The sequence below is a fragment of the Pseudonaja textilis genome, chromosome 4, assembly GCF_049901715.1.
Source record: "Pseudonaja textilis isolate UNSWEBS1 chromosome 4, rPseTex1.2, whole genome shotgun sequence".
In the NCBI taxonomy this organism is placed as follows: Eukaryota; Metazoa; Chordata; class Lepidosauria; order Squamata; family Elapidae; genus Pseudonaja; species Pseudonaja textilis.
The window spans coordinates 68,275,596-68,296,227 of record NC_141993.1 but is presented as its reverse complement, the minus strand read 5'-3'; the positions used below and the strand labels follow the sequence as shown (position 1 = coordinate 68,296,227).

The 20,632-nt window shown below is 37.6% G+C and overlaps 1 protein-coding gene across 3 annotated transcripts in view; it reads right to left on the bottom strand.

The window, feature by feature from the left end:
• The window catches only part of MED12L (mediator complex subunit 12L), a 188,167-nt gene that overhangs the window by 11,072 nt on the left and 156,463 nt on the right, over positions 1–20,632 (bottom strand). For 2 of the 3 annotated variants that reach the window (XM_087933317.1, XM_087933318.1), the window contains 10 exons: positions 19,866–19,955; positions 17,279–17,388; positions 15,703–15,838; positions 14,249–14,410; positions 13,598–13,963; positions 11,404–11,560; positions 10,349–10,533; positions 9,169–9,261; positions 8,398–8,618; positions 4,569–4,725 (listed from right to left, as the gene is read on the bottom strand). In XM_087933317.1, coding sequence (XP_087789443.1) covers positions 4,569–4,725; positions 8,398–8,618; positions 9,169–9,261; positions 10,349–10,533; positions 11,404–11,560; positions 13,598–13,963; positions 14,249–14,410; positions 15,703–15,838; positions 17,279–17,388; positions 19,866–19,955 — 1,677 coding nt within the window. Of the gene's footprint in view, positions 1–4,568; positions 4,726–8,397; positions 8,619–9,168; positions 9,262–10,348; positions 10,534–11,403; positions 11,561–11,599; positions 13,152–13,597; positions 13,964–14,248; positions 14,411–15,702; positions 15,839–17,278; positions 17,389–19,865; positions 19,956–20,632 lie in introns of those variants that run through there. The other variant, XM_087933319.1, reaches the window with a different exon arrangement.

Sequence of the window (20,632 nt, the reverse complement as noted above, 5' to 3'; positions counted from 1 at the left end):
ATTAACTTTGCACCAGTAGTTATAAGCTCTAATTTTAGATAATGCCTGAATTGTATAAATTCCCAATTCAGCTCTAACTGCTGCAGCAGATGTTCTTGGGTCTACACCCAAAATACATCTCAAATGCTGGGACTGTGTTTGTTCTAGGGCTGTGGTTGAGTAAAGACCCCAAATTTCTACTCCATACAAGAGTATTATGGTAACTTAGCCTTATAAACCTTGATTAATGGGACTAGGGACCCTGGATAACTATGGTTTTTTAGTTTGAGCAATAAATCCAAATGGGCTTTTGCTCTAAATGTACTCCATTGATGATGGCAGGCCCAAGATCCAGTCTTGGGAAAAGTTAAGCCCAAATATACAAAGGAATTAACCTGTGCAATTAGTTCACCATCCAATTGCCACCTATGTCTCTGATGGTTTCTTCCAAACACCATTATTTTTGATTTAGATTTACTAATGATTAGAGAGTTATCCTGGCAATAAGAGCTAAATCTTCTTAATAGCCTACATAATTCTACTTGTGTGTATGATAATAAAATCATATCATCAGCATAAAGCAAGCTGTTTCAGTAAATGTTTAAGATCAATGGCATGTGTACCATGGTATCTTTCATTAATTCTGGCAAGTCATTGATGTATAACTTAAATAATAAGGGGGCCAGGATACACCCTTTTCTTATCCTTTTATTTGTGCAAATCCTCTTAGTCAGGGCCCCGTTAATCCCATACTGCATCCTAAAGCAGGTACTTATGTAAAGGGCTTTAATCAAAGCCAGGGTTCTATTTTAAGAGAGATCAGTTTACTCCATAGTACATCTCTATTTACCATATCAAATGCTAATGTAAGGTCTATGAAAGCAGCGAACGGGGGGTCTTCTCTTATAGGCATATTTGGCAATTAGTTGATTCAAGACAAGCAGTAATCAAGAGTAGATCTGCCTTGTCTAAAACCTGCTTGTTTTTCTGTGAGGATGTTGTTTTCCTTTACCCAGATTTCAATTCTGTTCAAACCTACCTAGCATATATTTTTGCTACAATGTCAATCAGGCTGATGGGCCTATAATTACTACGATCCTTTTTATTCCCTTTTTTATATATGGGGACAACTAATGCCATCTTCCACCCATCTGGGATGTGGCAGGTGTTATTTATGTGTGTAAAAAGTCTGCTAATACAGGGCCCCATGGTAACAGTATGGAAATTGTCTTGGATTGCGTTTTCAACTCCTATTGCAATAGAAAGGCAAGAATAGTGCCAACTTTCAGAGGATGAGAAATCTTGTAGTTGATCAATAAATAAACTGGTTGAAGCTAGAATGTCATTTTTTTTTCAGTTGGATTGATCATTTACAGAAGACTTTTGACATTAGACTGAGAGCCGCATGCCCAGATTAACCTCCACCCCACCAAGTTTGAGAGCATATACTGCAGTAACATTCTGCTCTAGGAAACATTGCTTTTTATGAGTTGTAATTGCAAATTGTAATTTTGCATTGTAGAATTCCTTCTAGCTCTCACCTTTGTGGTGCTTAATAAATTTCTGCCCAAATGTTCAGATTTAATTCACCAGTCTTTGTCTAGTTGTTCTAATTAAATCATCTATAAATTTCCACCACCTTAGATTGTTAAACTTGTAATACTAATAAAGATCCCTCTGGAGATAGGAGAAGTTAGAAAATGGAAATTCTTGAAGCTTATGTAGATGTACATATAGGAAGAACTATATAGTTCAATGAATCAGGTCCTGAGCTTTACATACATTGCAGAAGAAAAGATATGGTAGCTTATGGGAGGCAAAAAGTCAGAAGTTGGGTAGAACATTTTCAGCTAACAGATTTTTATTAAAAGGAATTAGCTTTTGTGAGTTGTAGATCACAATCAGATGGCTAGACTGATAAAGGGTTTAAACTGAGATGGAGGAGGAGGAGACAGATTGGTTATGCAGATGCAGATTACATGTAGTTTAAATCAGATTACTATGAGCTTGTCAATTAATAATTGCAATGTATTAAAAACACATTATATTTATTAGGATCTTTAGAGATTGTCTGAAAACTTTGGATACATATGTATCTACCAATATCTTCCTTAAGATTTATGTTAAGCTTCAATTTTTCCAAAATGGCCAATTTGATGTTTGACAGCATGGACTGTCCTGGGAATAGGTTATTAGTATACTCAAGCCTACGAAGTAGACCAGATCGAGAAACTGAATCCACAAAAAGGCTATAACTGTAATTTATTGTAGTGTTTCTATAATTTTTACAAACTATACTACTGAAAGGCTAAAGTAGATTTAGTAAGGGCTTTAATTTAATTTAATTTAATTTAGTAAGGGCTTTTAACTATTAAAGCCAACCTCTTTAATACATTCTTTGGCTCAGTATTTGTAAACACCAATGGATCATGCCCAGTATTTCCTAGTCGAACCACAGATAACTACAATGATCTAATACATATCGATTTTACAGAAGACATTGTTGAAAAAACATTGCACAATCTAAAACCATCTCTATCTATTGGACCAGACGGAATATCTGCCTACTTCGTAAAAAAGCTACCCACTGCCATAGCCGAACCTCTAAGCATAATCTTTGAAAAATCTTTCAGGATCAGCTCCTTGCCAAAACTATGGACACAAGCCATGGTCATCCCCATCTTCAAAAAGGCAGACCCCAGCCTAGTTGAAAATTACAGACCAATCTCTTCATGCTGAGTCACCTGTAAAGTCATGGAATCAATTATTAACCAATCCATCATCCTCCACTTAGAAACAAACAACCTACTCTCTAATAATAATTTGGTTTCAGGAAAAAACTATCATGTAATCTGCAACTCTTACGCTGCAAAAACATATGGACTACACAACTCAGGGCAAAGCAATAGATGCAATCTACATAGACTTCTGTAAAGCCTTTGATTCAGTGGTACACGACAAACTACTCCTAAAACTAAAATCTTATGGTATCTCTGGACACCTGTATTACTAGATAGAAGCATTCCTGTCAAACAGACAACAAATGGTCAAAATTGGGAGGGTCCTATCAAATTCTGTACCTGTCAACAGTGGTGTCCCCCAAGGCAGTGTTCTAGGACCAACTCTTTTCATACTCTACATAAATGACCTCTGTGATCATATCAAGAGCAACTGCGTTCTCTTTGCTGATGATGTAAAACTATTCAACACCACAGACAATACTGCTACCCTTCAAAAAGACCTTAACTATGTATCAGAATGGTCAAACAAATGGCAACTTCAAATCTCAACAAATAAATGGTCTGTCTTACATATTGGCAAAAAAAAAAAATCAGAAAATAAAATACAGGCTGAATAGTCAAGACCTTGTTGAAGATCCTACATAGCCAAAAAGGCGTTAAGAGTTGTTTACCTAATTTTACATAGTTTTTTCTCTGGTAATATTACACTAATAACTAGAGCATACAAAACATTTGCTAGACAAATACTCGAATACAGCTCATCAGTCTGGAACCCACATTATGTATCTGATACTAACACAGTTGAGAAAGTCCAGAAATATTTCACAAGAAGAGTTCTCCACTCCTCTACTCGTTGCAGAATACCTTATGCCACCAGACTCGAAATTGTAGACCTAGAAAACCTAGAACTATGGTGCCTTTGGTCCGATCTAAGTATAGTATATAAAATCATACATTGCAATGTCCTGCCTGTCAATGAATACTTCAGCTTCAACCATAACAACACAAGAGCAAACAATAGATACAAACTCAAGGTTAATTGCACCAAACTTGTTTGCAGGAAATACGACTTCAGCAACAGAGTGGTCAATGTCTGGAATACTCTACCTGACTCTGTGGTTTTTTTCCCCGAACCCCAAAAACTTTAACCTTAGACTGTCTACTATTGACCTCACCCCTTTCCTAAGAGGTCTGTAGGGGGCGTGCATAAGCACACCAACGTGCCTACCATCCCTGTCCTATTGTTTCTTTTATATTTTTTTAATATTTTTCTTATTTGTATCCATGTATTCATAGCTATGTTTTTACTTATTCCTATTATCTTGTAAGCAATTGACAAATAAAAATAAATAAAAAATAAAATAAATAATCCTTTGCTGTGATCCCAGGCTTCTACAATTTACTTTTATGAAGAATTACAAATATAAGTAATACAAGGTAGTGCTCTTTTAGAAAGAGGAGGGCCATTACCATTCTTAATAGGCATTTCAGACTGGACTATGTATACTGACATAATAGAGCATTACGTAGATGGCCCAACACAAAAGGTGCCAGATTTTGACCTTCCTTGCCAGCATTGGTTAACTCTGAACAGGATCCATACCCAACATAGTGTCTGCCAGGATTCATTGTTTAAGTGGGGTCTTGTCTCTACCCCTCAGTGTGACTGTGGTGCTCCTTGACAAAATATCCATTTTGAACATTTGAACTACTATAAGTCCATGTATTTGCCTTAGGCTAAATAAAATAAATAAAAGAACATTACCCGCTCATACATTGTCATATAAACACTGTGATCATCATAATAAAAATAATCATTTCTAACCAACAAAATTAAAGACCCCAAACCTGAAGGAATCTTTGTTGCCGAATTTGCTGTTGCCTCTGTCTCATTTGTTCCTGAGATATCTGGACAGAGTAAAGATTTGCCTGGGAAGATGTGGCTGATACTGGATCTAGAGGCCCTCCAACTAGGTGATTCTGCTGCAAAGACTGGTGAACTGAACTGAGAGACATAAAAAAATTAAATACATAGTTTTCAGGTATGAAAAATTAAATTAAAAAATCAAATTAGTGAAATAGACCATTTTATTTCAGAAACAATCCATTTTATTTTTGCCTGTAGGATTACTGAAGATAGTTGAAGTTTGAAGATACTGAAGATACATCTGAACATACATGGGTTATAATTATAGATTTAACATGGTCATTAATTATATTGCTTTCCTTATGCATTACTTCTGATTGTAAAATAAATAAATAAAATATTCTATAAGTGATGAAACAATTTCAATGGAATATCACTAACAAAAAGCAATATATGGATATGAATAAATATTGATCTGTAATATAATAAAATTTGCAAATAAATCAATACACACAGATCAGAAAAGATATTGATACATATGAGACTGTAAAGTTGTGAACTCTAAGCGGAACAGTAATTTAGTTGCAGCTTAGATTAAGATGGCAGACTAGAAAGAAGAGATTAAGCTTCACTGAGTTTAGATAGAAAATTCCAGGGGAAATCAAACTTTTTCAGCCCAATTTACCTTACTAAAGAATTATAGAGAAAAGTTAGAGCTGACTTTTATATATACTAGCTCTCTCAGAAAAGGCTAGATATACTTATAAATACAACCAATACACATACACACACACACACCTTACATTTCTACATATAGTGCCATTTTCAAGATTAACTGAAAAGGAAATTATCCCTTTCACAGCTTTGCTTCTAACCAAAAAATACCCCAATGTGTAGCTCTCTACAATACTAATTATAAAGGTTCTGGCTTAAAATAGAGCTGATATTGTATGCAACTCCTATTCATATCAAAAAATTTTTACAAAAAATATATATAGTAGACTGCATGATAAGATAGAAAATTATTCCACCGTGGAGGTCTTTTCTATCCAATTTCCACATCGGTCTGCAAATTTGTTTTAAAGTATACACACATAGTGTCTGCACTTTTTTTTCTTCGCAATATACGTGTTTTACATGCATTTTTTTACTCAACAATTCCTTACTCTGATATTCATATTAAAGATGAAAATGTGAGGTCCTGATGCTCTCTGAATTTGGTTTTCTTGTAGAGGTTTCATTAGCAAACTAGATAACATCAGGTCTGCTAGAAAATCACCAAGCTCAGAGAGCACCAAGGACCCCACAGTTCATAGCTCACTGTAATACAAATATTATCTTCTAAAGATAGAAATATAAATCAGTTTGTCTAGAAATGTAGATAGCTGAGAGCTGAATGATATATTAAAAATATTAGTCTCATGTTATATTGAGGTCTTAAGAGATTTGTACCACTTCCAAAATGATCAGAATTTTTTTAAAGCTTCACATGTATACTTCTGCACACATAATGCTTCAGCTACTGCCAGAGAAACAAGATTTTAACATTGCCTTGTTAAAATTAATTTGTTAAAATAATATTTATGACTTGTATAGAAAAGAATTGGAAAATGGAGATATTTTTTCAAGTACAGCCAATTATAATTTATATTTATTGCCTATATGTAATATGGATGGGCAAGTATTAATTAGTAAATTGAACTCTAAGACAAAGATGTGCAATTTTCATTTTACAGCTTGCAAAAACATTTAATGTGAATAACAGGAAATTCCGGAGGCAGTGCTTTAAACACCATTCCAAGAGAAAGTTCCAATAATGCTACAAGAACTTAGTATTCTATTTAGCAGAAGATTTTAAAAATAGATACAAAAAAAATAGGCAGTAATATGATTTAGATGAAACTTGCAGCTGAGAAGACATGTGCTTTCTTTGGTTAAATAAACCATTTTTTCCTATTCACCATGAAGGGTTAAGATTGCAACATGCTTTCCATGATACCCTCAAATGATGAAATTTGTGCAGAAACAGGTTCAACAGTTGCCATTCCTCAGTGGAATAGCTGAACTTATCCTTGCCTATCAGTTCCTTTGGTAGGGGAAGAATAGAGATTAGATGCCTCTATTCGATCCATTTAAACTCAGTCATGTGCTTTACTTGAAGTGCCTGTCACAAAAGGATTTACAACAGAGAAGAGTTTGAATAGACTGCCTTGTCATCCATAGTTAAATGTGGGTTCAAATGGTGCTAGAAAGACTATTTTAATAAACACAGAAATGAAATATCTGTTTTACTGCCCCAGGATTGCTGTCAAAAAAAGTAAAACAGAGAAAAACAGATGTTTAAAAATAGAAATTACAGCTTTAGAATAATGGAATGGAATGGAATGGAATGGAATAGAATAGAATAGAATAGAATAGAATAGAATAGAATAGAATAGAATAGAATAGAGTTACAGAGTTGGAAGGGACTTCGGAGGTCTTCTACTCCAACCCCCTGCTTAGGCAGGAAACCCTACACCACTTCAGACAAATGGTTATCCAAACACTTCTTAAAAAATTTCTAGTGTTGGAGCATTCACAACCTCTGGAGGTAAGTTGTTCCACTGATTAATTGTTCTAACTGTCAGGAAATTTCTCCTTAGTTAAGGAGAAATTTCTCCTAAGTTGCTTCTCTCCTTGATTAGGTTTCACCCATTGCTTCTTGTCCTGACCTCAGGTGCTTTGCAGAATAGCTTGACCTCCCTCTTCTTTGTGGCAGCCCCTGAGATATTGAAAGACTTTAGAAAGATGGTCTGTGGAATTAGACACTTAAAAATATTATACTTTTGAATAACTGAATAAATTAATAGGATATTTTGTTAGCAAATTTTAGAAACACTTGGTCTATAATTTCAAAAAGTTCATTTAAAAGCTCTAAAACTCATACATTAAATAAATAGAAATTACACAATGCTGTGTTTATTAAATTATGCCACCTATCCTGTATACAGATGTTTTATGATACAATGTTTTATGATACAAATGTATTTAGCATTGTTTTAATTCTATCTAGTCTGAGTAATAAAATGACTGAAGGCTTGGGCAATAGCATAGAAATAACTTATCTGTCTAGGGCTAACTGCTCATATCAGTTTTCCCCAATCTGATCTTCAGGTGTTTAAAGTTTCAATTCTAATTTGTTTTGTCCTTCAAGCTAAATTGGAAACCCAAAGGATTTGGAAGGAATTAGATTGGCTGAGTCAGAATGCATGTGAAATGCATTGTTTTCATTCCCCCACCCACGTGTTGTGGTTAGCCAGCAGCAGGCTGAGGAGGGGCCAGGACCATTAGGGAGTGGACTGCTACCTTCAGAGATTGTGTGGGCTGGTTGCAGCGATGAGGAGGTTTCTGAGGAGCCTTGCCAAGTGCGTGTGTGCACAGGATTGCTCACAGAAAAGAGCAGTTACAACAGCACGGGTGACCCAGGTGTAAGGCTGCAAGGTAATGGCCCCTCCTTCAAGAAGATAAAAGCCAGCTGTGAATGAACGTACTTTGCAGAAGGCAAAGACATTTTGAAACTCCAGCCTCATGGACATTCTAGTATCCTGAGTTTGTATTTGAAGATTCTTGTATTGCAAATTATTTCTGGTCTGTTATCTTTTGGCAAGTCTCACACAGTTTGGCAAGGCTTGTGTTTATCACAGCTAATTATTTTGCAGTTTCTGTTTCCTTTGGATTGTATTTGATTTGTTGGAAAAGGGCATGGGTCAGAACACCCAGAAAAGTACAAAGCATCAGGTTAACAAAGTTCTGGAATTATAGGAATCTTACCGCTGATTGCCTGCTAAAGGCTGAAGGTAGGCAGCTGCTTGCTGATGAATGTACCCGCTTGGCTGCTGTTGCATCTGCCTTAACCTTTCCATTAAAACTGGACTGGAATGAGTTGCTTGAAATGATCTAGGATTGTAGGTAGGTGAAAGAACTATGCCCCCAGTCTGTTGAGATGGCAATGACATCTGAGTACTATACATTGTATAGCCATGAGGAATTGTCTGTGTGGAAAACAGTTCAAAACACACAATTTTGACTTTTTAGTTTTCTAAAAATCTATCCATTTTACTGGTTTTAAAAATATGGCAGCTTGAAATAGGAACCTTGCATCTCATTTTCTTTCTTAGGCTCAATTGAGTGTTCCAGCTATTCATATAGTTCTCATGTCAACTTCATTTTTTGTTTATTTGTTTAGCAGGAAGTCTCGATGATATGAAAGAAATTAAAGGTAGAGAAATAGATGTTTCCTTATAGCACAATTTAGGTGAAAATGGGTAGACTATCTATGGTTAGAGTAATATTTTTCAGTTTCTACAGTTGTGTAACCTATAGCTTTGGTATAAAAATATTAATTCCCACAAATAATATCTACTGGTAGTTATTGCTTGTCTACAACAACTGGGCAAGGCTGTTCATGAAAGGGAGACTTATGAAAGAGACTGGCTACTTTCAGGACTCTCATATTTTTCAAACATTATAAAACCAAGTTTACCATATCCACCATATTTCCCTGAATCCCACTGAACCAATTTTTTTAAAGGGATGCTCTACCTGTGATGGCTGTATCCCTGGATACTGTGTTAGCTGAGAAGATGAGGGGCGGACTTGTTGAGCAAAAATGGAAGCCTGTTCAATTATTGGACCCTGTAAAAGTTCACCAATAAAAATAAATGCTGCTTGCTATACTGTATATTAAATGTTTGCCAATCTAAATAAAATAAATGCTGCTTGCTCTATATTAAATGTTTGCCAATCTAAATATGCTCATTTTGACCAATTTGATCTAGTAGTTAAGGTACTAAGCTAGAAATCAGTAGATGGTGAGTTTGCCTCAGGCATCAAAGTCAACTGGGTTACTTTGGATCAGTCATTCTGTCTTAGCTCAGCACAGGAGAAGGAAATAGTATTAGGTATGTTTGCTGGCTTAAATTAGTTATAAAAATAATGAATAAAAAACATCTAAAATAAATAGTAACAGCAATAGGTACAACAGCAATAACACTTAGATTTATATACTACTTCATCATGCTTTACAGCCCTCTCTCTAAATGATTTACAGAGTCAGCATATTGCCCCAACATTCTAGGTCCTCATTTTACCAACCTTGAAAGGATGAAAGGCTGATTCAGACTTGAGTCAGTCAGGATTGAACTCCTGATAGTGAATTAGCCTACAGTACTGGATTCTAATCACTGCACCATGGCTCTTGGTGCACGTGGCTGCTAGATTGACATGCAATTTATTGCAAGTACTGCCAGTTTCTTAAAATACTGGTTGGACTAGAATATCTTTTTAAAATGAGATTGTTTTTGTGGGCAGATTATAATATCTCTAAATTCTGTCTCCTTAAGTGCTGTCCAGTTGTCTGTGCACAGATCAGCCTGCCAATAGTTGAGATAAATGGCAGATGGCAATGGGCAGACTATAGCAGTGAACATTGGGATATTAATGCATGTAAATAATCTATTTGGTATTCTTAAAATTGGATTATTTTCCGGTATTCCAGTCCAGTGAATTTTTGGATGTGGAATGAGAGATACTATTTTGTTTCCTACCTTAGGTAGCAAAATACAATTAACCAGTTCTGGTCCTGTATATATACACTAAGCTTACTTTGAATATCATCATTATTTCCTTTGCTTTATTGTTCTAAATGAAGAAAAGCTGAAATAAATCATGGCCCATCTATCCCACTTCTAAATATAAGATAACACAGTTTGAAAGGCCTTGCCTGGCTCTGGTGCCTTAGAATCCGCTGTTGTTGAAGAAATTGTTGCTGCTGATGATGATGAGAAGAAATAGTGTGAATTGCTGGGGGCTGCATCACATTGTTGGAACGTCTCTGCAGCATGTTTGAGAGCACTTGTTTTGTGTTGCTTGGCACAAAGGAGCCTGTGGGATCCAATCTGGAACCACCTTAATTAACAGAATGATTATAGGATCACTAAGCCTGCTCCAGATGTGATACTACAGGTTGGGAATCAAGCTGACTACCCCACTTTAATCAGGTTATTTATATAGTCATTACACTTTTTAACTGTGAACCAGCAAAGGTTTCCTGGACACATAATATATATTTTAAAGGTAAAGATAATATGGTAGAACAACAATATTGTTGGATGTATCTGAAATCTATCACTAAATACTATAGTGGTATAGTAGGTGTATAGTATGCTAGAGTATAGATTATTAACCTTCAGACTCTAAAGTTTTTCTGTTTTACTTCCTCTGGAGCAGGGGTGTCAAACTCACATCATGGGGGCATCACATGATGTATCAGCACTTTTTCTCCCTTTGGTAAACTGGGCATGGTTGTGGCCAGCACATGATGTATCCGGCCTGTGGGCCAGGAATTTGACAGCCCTGCTCTAAATTATGTGGGGGAAATTGTCATGTAAATTATGGGAACTTAGTGGGATATATATAAATCTAAATGAGGGGTGTCAAACTTGCGTCATCACGGCATCATCACATGTTGTATCAGGACTTTTTCCCCCTTTGCTAAAATGGGTGGGAGCGGGGCCAGCACATGACGCATCCGGCACAGGGGGCGCGAGTTTGACACCCCTGATCTAAAACTTCTTCCTAATAAATCTTCTTCCTATTTCTTACAGAAAGCAAAAACAAGCTATATTTAAGCACTTTTCAACCATTTCATTGGAATGATACATCAACTACAAATAAACTTCCAATTAATTTAAGCATATTCGTCCAGTATGAGTACTTACAAAGAAAATAGTAATACTTTAAAATAATTATTTTCTGTGACAGATTTCACTGCTTTACCTGGTGGAAGAGGCTGGTTTTGGACAAAGTAACCTGACTGTTGGGGCTGTCCTATAACATTGTAGCCCCACAAAGCAGATTGAGGATGATGCAACATTTGGGAATAAAGTGGTGAGAAATTAGGAGCCATTCTACATCCATTGTTCTGAGGATATTCCTTGAGCAAAATAGGAAATATTAAACATTACTGACATTCAAATGATACCAATTTATAAATAAGTCATTTTTCCTGATGAATTATTAGACCATTTATGACTGTTACAATTAGGCTTTATTTCAAATATTATTTGGCTGTCTCATGATGCTTAGTTTTCTACTAATTTTCTGAAATACCATTATCTACTAACTGCACACATAATTATACCAAAGCACCATTATTTAGGCAATTAGAAACACCCTGAGAAGGAAATTACAGGAAGGAATTAGGTAAACAGCCAATAAATTCAAACTTTTAAAATGAAGCTTTCAAAAAATTTTAACTTCAGGAAATTAAAACATTTGTTTTAATAACACATAAATCCCTGTGCATTGTCAAGGACTCTTGAGTATGCCCTAAGATGTATGTGATGAGTATGTATCACTGTTTAGGTTTGTTGGGCTTCTCTGAACAATATATTTTCTTCAAATATATTTCAAAATGTGACGTTGCATTTTCATAATATTGAGAAAATTGTCCATTATCGATAGTTTCACTGAGGGACAATAACTTGTAATACAAGCTAAAATCAAGTGTAAAGGGTGCAAAGACAGAAGTTCTCAGAATGGTCAGGAAAAGTTAAATAAATAAATACATATTTTGTAATGTGTTTAAATATTAGTAGCTTGGTAGTTAGGCTGTTGGTTTGAGCTCCAAGCTTGGCAATTTGGTTGCAAATGTTTTGTCACCATTCAAGAAAACATCACCTTGAATGGTGATGAAACATTTGCAACCAAATTGCCAAGCTCAGAGCTCAAATCAACAGAATTAATATTCAATTAATTTATAGGTTACCACATTATAGTCAGTTCTATAAATTAATTTTGGAGTTTTATATATTTGATATTTTCTCCTTTCAATTTCATTGATAGGATGGGATTTAACCTGAAACATCTCCTGTAACTTTGCCTTGCTTTCCCACAATATGTGAGAATTTTAAAAAATATTTCAAGAATCATGAGAGCCATCTGTAGAATTGAATCTGGTGGTCTATCCAATGGTTTTACCACCACCCCAATCTCAAAAAGCAGTGCTGTCTCAGCCTTGAGGAAGGAAGCAAGCAGTTCTCTAAAAGTCTTAGAAAGGTACACAGACTGTTCTGCTAAATCAGCAGAGATGACTAAGTGCTGTACTTGTAACTGCCAAATGATTAAGCAATTAATCATGAAAGGAATGACCCTTATGAAGTTTATGATGGCTCCACAAGCCAATTATTTACGATGAAAGTTACACTTGCTAGTACTGAACAGCTATCACCCTTATCCAAAAAGCAATTAATTCAAAAAAAAAATTATCCAAAAATAGAGTAAACAATATGCTTCTACTATAAAGTAAAGGTTGGCAATGTAGCTTCTATAATGCCCCATAGAATGGGAGATATTGGAGGGATTGAGTAGTACAGTTTGGTCTCTTTTTCTTCCAAAGTGCTGCAAGATGTCACCTAGTGATGCAATAACATTACTAGAAAGGACCAAGATGAAAATCTTATCAGTCCATTTTTAAGAGTGCAGAAAGCAACTCATCTCTCTTCCAAATCTCCAAAACACCTTTCCTGTCAAGCATGGGACATCAGGAAATCGTAGTCAGTTCAAATGCACATAAAGGTTTATTGTAAGCCTAAGCTTTCTACAAGAACCTGAACTACTAACAGTTAAAGGAAATGGGTGGTAAATAAGTCAACGGAATTCAAGGTGGTTGGACTTAGATCTCTTGTGAGCACGAAGGGACTCGAGACATTTGATGCCTCCTTCAGGCTCAGCCTGGTCATCTCCTACATTTCCCTTCTCATAAAACCAACTAATCTCATGAGATACTGTATATTTGTTCATGTATACAGAACTTATAATATTTAATGTAATTGTTTCAAAATTTTATGTTATTTCTTTCATGTCTGCTAACTCACATGAAATCATCTGAAGGTTACCAGGACCTGACAGGAAGGGCAATTCACGCAGGACCACTTTTTAAAACACTTTTTTAGACCTTTTAGCTACTTACATCAGTTTTGGAAGCTGCTTTTGACTTTCTTTTTCTGCCTTTCCCCTTTCTTTCTTCATCTGCTGAAGGTTTTCCCTGATCTGAAAGCTCTGACTTTCTTTCTGGTTCCTGAGATGCAGGAGTGGTAGGCTCTTCTTCCTCCTCGTCCTCCTCAGGAGGAAGAGGTAAAGGTTCGAGGTAGTAGCTTCGTGGCTTAGGTTTAGGGTGTGTGTGGTAAAGGAGAAGGTGTTGCTGTTCCTCATATTTTATGACTTTCCTATCAATGCGAACAGTTCCAAACCAAGCCCAAGACAATGGAGCTGGATTCTTATTGCCTTCCAGTAAATCCCATGGAGATACTTTCTGTTTCATTGAGACTTGGAGCCCCTGTTCCCAAAAAAGTGTAAAATGACAGTTTGCTTGATCACAATTTTCTTCTAATTTCCGAATACCTTTAATTGCAGCTTATGAACTTACTATTAAAATAGTGATGCATATAATCACCAGAGAAAAATATCAGTAATATAATGTACATAATGATACAATTAATTGAATGATATTTTATGTGTTGGATTGAAATATATATAAACATGAGATTAAACAAAGAAATTTATTGAAGTTTCTGCAAAATTATGTTCAAGAGAAAGGGTTGAAGAAAATGCTTATCCTTGCCTGTTTCTTATCTATGGAGTCAAATCCAGCAATTTTGTTTCCCTTCGTATCAATCAGTGATCCCATAGGCTCACATGCAATAAGGTCACACATCTGCTTTGGCAATGGCAAGAGCTGGCGAACTTTGTCAATACTTTCTGAACTTTTATCTCCCAGTTCTTTCTACAAGAGGACAAAAATGCAAAAAAAAAATGTTAAAAATAAATTTCGGAGCTCCAACTCAGAGAAGTTTCAGATGAATCATATCCTTGTACTTTTACTATTTTTATTCAAGTTATGTAGCACAGTTTTTGAAAAGTGCTTCATAAGCTTTTCTTTTCCTAGGACAAAAAATAATTTCCAGGATCTCCCGCCCGCCCCCCTGTCTCTCATCACCATATCAGGATTAAGTATTCTGAAAAGCATAATCTTTCCAATGTTTCATGCAGAAGTTTTTCCTACCATTTGCTACCAAGGATTTTTAAAGTACTAATGTAAAGGATCAGGCTCTTTTGTTTCTAAGATATGCTTAATGCTACTTCCATATACCAATATTACTTGATGAGCATCTTGATATTTCTCACAGAAATACAGGAAGGTATTAGCATGTCCATATAGCTGACTATTTTATACTCTGAAAAAAATCACCAAGGTTTCAACTACAATTTTTTTCATCACATCCTACTTGGTCCTCCTTTTGAATGGGAAGGCAGGAATTGTCTTTGACAAAAAGTCAGAGAAATTCAAACTGAATGGTTTTTTTTTCTATCTATAGAATAAGCATACGCTTTTTCACATTGAGCACAGCTAATCCATCTGAGGAAGTGGCCTTTTGAAAGAAAGGAAATGTTATATTTACAACTTTGATTTAAATCACATTGTTTGTGTATGCTTCCTCTTAATTAATCAAGTTAGTATATTGCTACTGTGTGTTTGTTTGCTAATTTGTTATTAAAAGGGTTCTACAGCTGGCAGTTACAAAACACTACAATCTGCTGGATTGCAGCTGAGTCCAGACAAGTTAAAATTTGGAAAATGAGGTATCAAAATATAAACGTTCTCCTAGTAATTTCACAGAGGTAGCTGATATTTAGTTCCAGTCTTCCCCAATTTGAAATCTCTCAAATGTGTGGGGTCACTACAATCTCGGATTTCCTCATTCAGTATGGCATCTGTCTATCTGCCTGCCTGCCAGCTATCTATCTATCTATCTATCTATCTATCTATCTATCTATCTATCTATCTATCTATCTTATTCCACCTTTCGACAATTCGAAGATAGATGGCTCCTGACTCCTAATTTCCCCACAATAAAAAGCTTTTGAATGGGTAAGGATGATAGGGAATGATAAGCCCAACATCACCGAACAATTTTTGAGCCCTATGGAGGACTAGAACTCACAGTCTCCTGGTTTCTAACCCACACCTTAGTCACTAAACATTTTACAGAATTCAAGGGTCAGATAAAAACACACTTTGAGTTTTTTCACCAAATTCATGTATGCTCTCTTGTTCTCTTCAGATCCCATTTGAGATGCAATTGAGAGGTCAGAAGCTAAAGTTCCATTGATCAACACACTCAACATATCAAGTACTGTTGTAAATAATTCACTAAAAAGGGAAAAGAAAAAGACAAATTATATTTTGAAGAGCAGTTCTAATACCTATAGTAAAGCAGAAGCTTAATATTTCTTTCTAGAGTATCAAATAATCCACTTTTACATCAACTTAAGGATGAGGAAATAGCCATGTCCTACACCAAACCAAGATAATGCCAATAATTACACATGTGCAACAAAACCATCACACAAATGCTATATTATATACATAATTTTAAATCATTGCAAGTTGTCTGTTGGCAACTAGACACAAAGATGCCAAACTGATGACATTAATCAGAATAGAATTGGAAGGGACTTCAGAGGTCCCTTAGTCCAGCCCCATGCTCAAGCCCTATACCATTTCAGGTAGGTGGCTGTCCAGTCTTTAAAAAAAAAACTTCTAGTGATGAAGCATCTACAACTTTTGAAGGCAACTGTTAGGAAGTTTTCCCTTAATTCCACTTTGCTCCTCTCCTTGATTAGTTTCCATCCATTGTTTCTTGCCCTGCCCTTCTTTGTGGCAGCCTCTCAAATAGTGGAATACTGTTATCTTATTCTCCCTAGTTCTTCTTTTCTCTAGACTAGACAAACCCACATCCTGCAACCGTTCTTCATATATTTTAGTCTCCAGACCTTTAATCATCTTAGTTGTGTGTAATAGAATAGAATAGAATAGAATAGAATAGAATAGAATACAATACAATACAATACAATACAATACAATACAATACAATAAAATACAATACTTTATTGGCCAAGTGTGATTGGACACACAAGGAATTTGTCTTGGTGTAAATACTCTCAGTATACATAAAGGAAAAGATGTTATGACATCGTGACATGTGTATCATGACACACAAGGCCCACATTTTTAAACTTGGATCGGAATGTCACATGCAGGAATGTACGGACAAAGTTTATGTTTTAAAAAAGGAAAGGCATCTGTGACTGTTATTGTTATACAATGTGACACCATGAACTTTGTGTAATATTTCAAATCAGATTGTGGAGTAATATCCATCTTCCACACTCCATTTTACTCTATTTATGAATGTTGAGGAGCAGCCAACCCTACATTGTCAACACAAACGTTACCATATTTACCTTGTTCTAAAACAGTAACCAGCACTAGCCAATCCACATTCAAATCCTTGGCTGAATCCAAGGTAGTGAAGTTATACTTACTTTAAGAAATCTCATGAATAGACCTTGGAGAATTTACTTTTGAAATTAGTTTAGAAGAAAAATACAATTAGAACCATTATTATTTACTTACTAAATTTATATTCTGCCCAGAGTTATTTGATAGTGAAATAGTGACATATAAATGTAATAAATAAATAAATATTTCAATTTGTGCAAAATGAATGGCAATTTTTGCTTTACAAATAATATTGTTACTCAAAGTACTAAGATCCATAATATATAATATGCATTAGAATACACATACTTATTGGTTTGCATGTCAACAGTCCCTGATGTTATTATCTGAAGGAGTAGAAGTGCCCAGTCTGTGGTCCACTGAGTACTTCTTTGCACCGTATCAAACATTCCACCAACCTAGAATTGAAGCATTGAAAAAAATGAATAAAAAAGTAAACCAAATGTACTGTACAATCTTTATTTTCTAACTATTTAGACTGCAATATTGGGTTGTGTACAGAACTCCAAGCAGCTTAGGTAGGGGCTGAAAATATGACTATGAAGGATCCCCCTAAGAGCAATTACCATGTTTCTCACAAAATAAGGCTGGGCCTTTTTTTTTTTTTTTGACCCCCGAAAAAATGGCTAGGCCGTCTTTTTTGGGGGGGGTGACTTAATTCCCTCCCCTTGCATCCTCAGATGGGTGGGCGGCGATGGCTTGGATGTTGACCTCGGCATTGGTGGGGCACTTCGTATTGGGAGATCTTCTGCCACCATTGCTTTCCCTTGTCCCCGTGCTGCCACGGCGTTTAGAGCAATGCCGTCGTTTGGCGCAGCAACCGGAGCCCGGCAAAGACACTTGACTTTAGGCACTCACTGCCTTCCCTTCGCCTTTGAAGGCAAAGCCAATTCTTTTAAAAGCGACACCCTACTACCAGTATGACAAAGCCTCCCCTGCCTGAGAGCGCAGCCCAACTCCATGTGGGGAGGCAAATCTCCCGGGGCCACAGCGCCCAGCCACAATCCCTACCTGGCGCCGGGCAGAGTGTGAAGAGCTTCGCCCGGGGCACCCAGCACAGCTAATAGGCAGGCCCTCCTGCCCAGCAGCGGAGCTCTCGCCAAGGCAGTGAGTGCCTCCCCGCCGGGCCCTCCATTTATCCTGCCAGGGCTGCGCCAGAACCGTGCGGGCAGGGCAGAGCCGGGAAAGCAAGCTGCAGGTGTGCACCTACCTGCCAAGTGAAATTGCCGGGACGACCCGAGCTTGGCTTCCTTCCCAACTCCTTCCAGCCTGAACCCAAAGGGGACAGCGGGAGAGGCTGCCCGAGGCAGTGATAGTGCCTACCCATCTGTGGACAGGGAGGCAAGGCGATGGCTGCGCCGCATCCTCCTCCGAGCTGAGCCCTGCCGAGTGAGTGCCTCTGCCCAATGCCCATGCCGCTGCAGCGTTTGGAGCTGCTGGTGCATTTGGAGATGGGGACTAGCTGGGTGAGGGGTGGAAAGAACGGGCAGCTTCGGGCTCTTTCTGCCGGACCCGCCGGCCAGGGAAGCAGCGCTGCCATCACTTCGCCTCCCTGTCCGTGGATGGGTGGGCGCTATCATTGCCTTGGGCAGCCTCACCCGGTGGCCCCTTCGGGTTCGGGCTGGAGGGACTTGGGAAGGAAGCCAAGCTTGAGTCAGCCTGGCTCTTTCGCTTGGCAGGCACCCACGGCTCGCTTTCCCAGCTCTGCCCAGCTCTGGTGCACTCCTGGCAGGATGAGCAGAGGGCCCGGTGGGGAGGCGCTTGCTGCCTTGGTGAGACCTCCGCTGCCGGGCAGGAGGGCCTGCCTGTCAGCTGCGCTGGGCACCCCAGGCAAAGCTCTTTGCACTCTGCCCGGTGCCAGGCAGGGATGGCGGCTGGGCGCTTCTCTCAGGGTGGGCCGATCCTGCACTGCAGCCCCAGGAGATTTGCCTCCCCGTGTGGGGTTGTGCTGCCCTCTCGGGCAGGGGAGGCTTTGTCGTACCGGTAGTAGGGTTTTTAAAAGAATTGGCTTTGCCTTCGAAGGCGAAGGGAAGGCGGCGACAGGAGTGCCTAAAGCCAAGTGCCTCCACCAGGCTCCCGTTGCAGGGAGAAGCCCTTGCTGGCTGTGCGTGGCTGCGCCAAACTACGGCGTTGCTCTAAACACCGCGGCAGCATAGGGAGAAGGGAAAGCAACGGTGGCAGAAGATCTCCCGATACGAAGTGCCCCACCAATGCTGAAGTCAACACAGGCAGCACCATATCCGGGTATGCAACCAAAGTACTTCCTAACAGCAAGCCCCCCCCCGCCGCCATTCCGCTCCATTTCGCATGTTTAATATACGCCTTAATTTGGGGGGAGGAGCTTAATTTGATTTTATGCCTATGAAACATGCTGGAACTTCCTATTGGGGGAGGCCGTATTGTTGGAGAAACACGGTAATATCTGATAGACTTCCCCCACCCCATTCTCCTGGATTTTTTGTGATCCACGGGAAGAAAGCTGTAGGAATTGTTTTTACTTTTTCTGCAAAATATTATTGTTTGACTTCTGTCCAGTTATATTCTGATGTTTGATTTATCACATTATTTGTTGTCATCCTTATTTAACCCTTATATTTGTAATGCCACTAGTTTAATATCGTCAAAGATGCAAAATTAAGTTAAGAAATTGAATGGATGGATGGATGGATGGATGGATGGATGGATGGATCGATGGATGGATGGATCTAAATTGTAATACAGGATTTAGAGAGGATAAGGATCAATAATTAATTCAAGAAACCTTATAAGTCCCTTTCTGCTTCAAGCAGCCTGGAAGATCACTCTGAGAAGAGGCCCAGCATTATTATAAATAAACTAATATCCCCTTAGGTAAATAAATATTCTTCTTTCTTACCAAATTAAGACGAAGCTGTAATGCTTCATGCATCATTTGTCTTGCTTTAACATCATCTTGGTATCGTTCTTCCCTCCAGTTGCTTAATATCTAGGATAAAAAATATGGTTCGCACTGATCTGCTTTATTTATCTAGATCTGTATAACATAATATGTCTTTTTAATACATTATGGGCTTAAAATATTATAGGATTTCCATTTGAGCAGGGGGTTGGACTAGAAGGCCTTTAATATCCCTTCCAATTCTGTTATTCTGTTATTTTCCGCAGAATTTATCTGTACACTTCTCTTCCTATTTGATCACTGTTGCACTTCTGCTTGCTTTATTTGTTCTGTCTCATCCCTTTAAACATAATGCTACACATATGGAAAACTACAGTATTATTTCCTATTATAATTTTTGTTTTTAAATTCTTCAAAGGAAAATATTCGGTCAGTTAAAAGAATAATTATTTACATTTTGTAGCAAAATTTCAGAAGAGGTTAATCATTGCTTCTTTCCTAGGGCTGAGACAAAAAGACAGGCCCAAGGATCCAACTGGCTTTGTACCTAAGGTGAAACTAGAACATATGGGCTCCTGATTTCTAACCCAGTGTCTTAATCACTGTACCAAACTGGCTTTCTCTTTAGTAATATCTATATGAAAATCCCATATTAACAAGATAAAGGGGAACTATCCTTCCTAGAAAATATAAGTTTGTTTGGGTTTTTTTTTTGGGGGGGGGAACATAAGCTAATAATCTTTTTACCTGCCCTATCCATATAT